The following is a 2488-nucleotide window of genomic DNA, read 5'->3' as shown; positions in this document are numbered from 1 at the left end:
AGAGAGAATAGTGCAACAATGAATGAGTGGAAGCCCAAAATCTCTGTAAATGTTTATGAAAATTAATAAAATATAATTATAGGAAAAAAAAAAGGTTTTATCTGAAATTATCAAACATTTAAATAAAGTGAAGACTGATCATTGTATGGTGGGCACAATGGTTAAGCATTCAGATGTTAATGGAAAGATCAATAGTACAAATCTATCAGCTGCTCCACAGGAGAAAAGCTCTGGTGATCTATTTCCATGAAGATGGCAAACTAGGACTGCAAATTGTGGCAATTCAATTCTGTCATATGAGGTTGTTATGAGTTGGGTTCAATTTGGCAGCATACTATAACAACAAATCCTTTAACAATGAAGATGAATTTCCAAAGGACCTCAAACACTAGAGACTAGCTAACTAGGGTAAATGTAGAGTAAGATCAAGGCTGGTATTATCAGGCATAAGGATTCTGAGGCTCCGTCTAACATACTTTGGACATGTTGTAAGGAGAGACTGGTCCTTGGAGAAGGACATCATGTTTGGGAAGGTGGAGGGACAGCGCAGGAGGGGAAGGCCCTCCATGAGGTGGACTGGTTCAGTGACTGGGTCAATCAGGATGGAAGTGTCAGAGACAGTGCGACTGGCACAGGACAGACAGAGCATAGTTTAGGGCTGTTGTACATAGGGTCGCTATGAGTCATAAGCGACTCGACGGCACATAATGACAACAACAGCGTATGTTTAGGTACAAGAAATCCTGGTTGCACAGTGGTTAAAACACTCAACAGTTAACTGAAGGGCTAGCAATTCAAACCCACCAGTCTCTCCAAAGGAAAAAGATATGGTAGTTTCTGTCTTCAAAGAATTATGGCTTTAGAAACTTCACAGGACAAATATGAATCGGAATCAACTGGACAACGAGTTTCTGTCCTGGATGTTTAGGTGCTGCCTTACAGGATGGAGGAAAAAGAATTGATAAATCACCCATTTTATAATTTAGACACCAATTTTCTTACCTATCACAGAAAGCTGTTTTTTCCTTTCTGCTCCAAATACTGTGTTAGCTAAATTTTCTAGTGATGGCAGTGGTTCTAAATGAGTAGCCTGTAATGGAAAATTTACAATTAATGCTATTCTCCCCTTAAGACCTTTCAAGAGAATTATCTCCCCTACCAAATATTATTTGTAAGTCTCTTCTACTCTTTGACATTTTAATTTAAATTTAATCATCCTCAAGTTCTCAACTTCCATTATGCTTATTTGTAATTCTGGCTATATGCTTCTAAAGAACCAAGATATAAAACAATAGCAAATACAGTATGAAAGTTGACAATCAATCCCACTGAAAAATATGATCAATGATTATAAAATATGTTTCATATAGCTATAAGTACAAAGATCTTTAGGGGGGGAGGAATAACTAAAAATTATTCCACTTCCTACCTGTGTACTTCCATTTCCTACAAGTAATATCTTTAGGCTCTTCATATGAATACTACGATCAAGCAGTTCCACAGCTTTGTCCAAGTCATCTTGAGTAGTTAATGGAATTACTAACTAAATAAAAATGGACACAAAAGGTCACGCAATCATTACACCAGGTCAAATCCTTCCAAGAGTATCTCTACTACTAAGGATTTACTAAGTTTAAAAAATCATTTTCTCCTTATCTTGTCACTAGCTAAAAATCTGAACACATACACCTAATTAGCTTATTTTGCTCTACTGATTCTATCATCACTAAAATCACAGAATGCATATCCATGAATATCATAAAATCTGGTTTAATCATAAAATTCTTTTAGAAAACACATTCAAAAGGTTAATTTCAAAAGTATTTATAACATATGGCTACTTTAAAGTATATTTATCCTAAAACTTTAGTTACAGTGTATTTATCCTAAAACAGCATTAAAGGTAGACACAAAATTATAAAGCATAAAGGTACCATCTTTCATCCAAATAGATGAAAGTGTTTGAGGATTTTTTAAAATTTCTAATAATAAATAAAATTCATATGATCTTTTGATGTATCAATATGTCAATATCACAAGCATCTGAAAGAGCTGTCATAAGAGAGTACCACCAGTAATATACTTGCAGTTCACTTCACACTTGTAGTTATCTTTGAAAGCTAAAGAAGTTGACTATCCTATAGTAACTAACCCTGAAAGTGGAAATCTGCTTTCATTAATCATCTGACAAAAGCACCAGAAAAGTTAAAAAAAAAAAGGCCAAAAAAGAAACTATTATTCACACAATTTAAAAAAATCAAAATATGTTCATTTAGGAGTTTAAGAAAACTCTATGTGCTATATATGTGAAGCACATAAGCACAAAAGCCACTGTATTTAATCCAAAGAATTATTAAAGTGAAAAATGAATAAAAATATTTCACACTTAATTATCTCTATGAGAAATTTTCCTAATAAGTATATTGGTATACTAGAATAAGCCTAGTGTATTTTAAGAAATTCCTTTCATTTTCCTACCAGATATAAA

At 33.6% G+C, this 2488-nt stretch overlaps 1 protein-coding gene across 1 annotated transcript in view; it reads right to left on the bottom strand.

Moving 5' to 3' along the window:
- The window catches only part of MAP3K2 (mitogen-activated protein kinase kinase kinase 2), a 208349-nt gene that overhangs the window by 193002 nt on the left and 12859 nt on the right, over window positions 1–2488 (bottom strand). Inside the window, exons 5-6 of the mRNA XM_006903148.1 lie at window positions 1430–1543; window positions 1003–1090 (exon numbers count right to left, since the gene is read on the bottom strand). Of these exons, the coding sequence (XP_006903210.1) occupies window positions 1003–1090; window positions 1430–1543 (202 nt within the window). The remainder of the gene's footprint in view (window positions 1–1002; window positions 1091–1429; window positions 1544–2488) is intronic.

Source organism: Elephantulus edwardii, unplaced genomic scaffold, assembly GCF_000299155.1.
Source record: "Elephantulus edwardii isolate Elephantulus edwardi_28Jun2011 unplaced genomic scaffold, EleEdw1.0 scaffold00523, whole genome shotgun sequence".
Lineage (NCBI taxonomy): Eukaryota > Metazoa > Chordata > Mammalia > Macroscelidea > Macroscelididae > Elephantulus > Elephantulus edwardii.
This window is presented reverse-complemented; position numbering and strand designations above follow the sequence as displayed.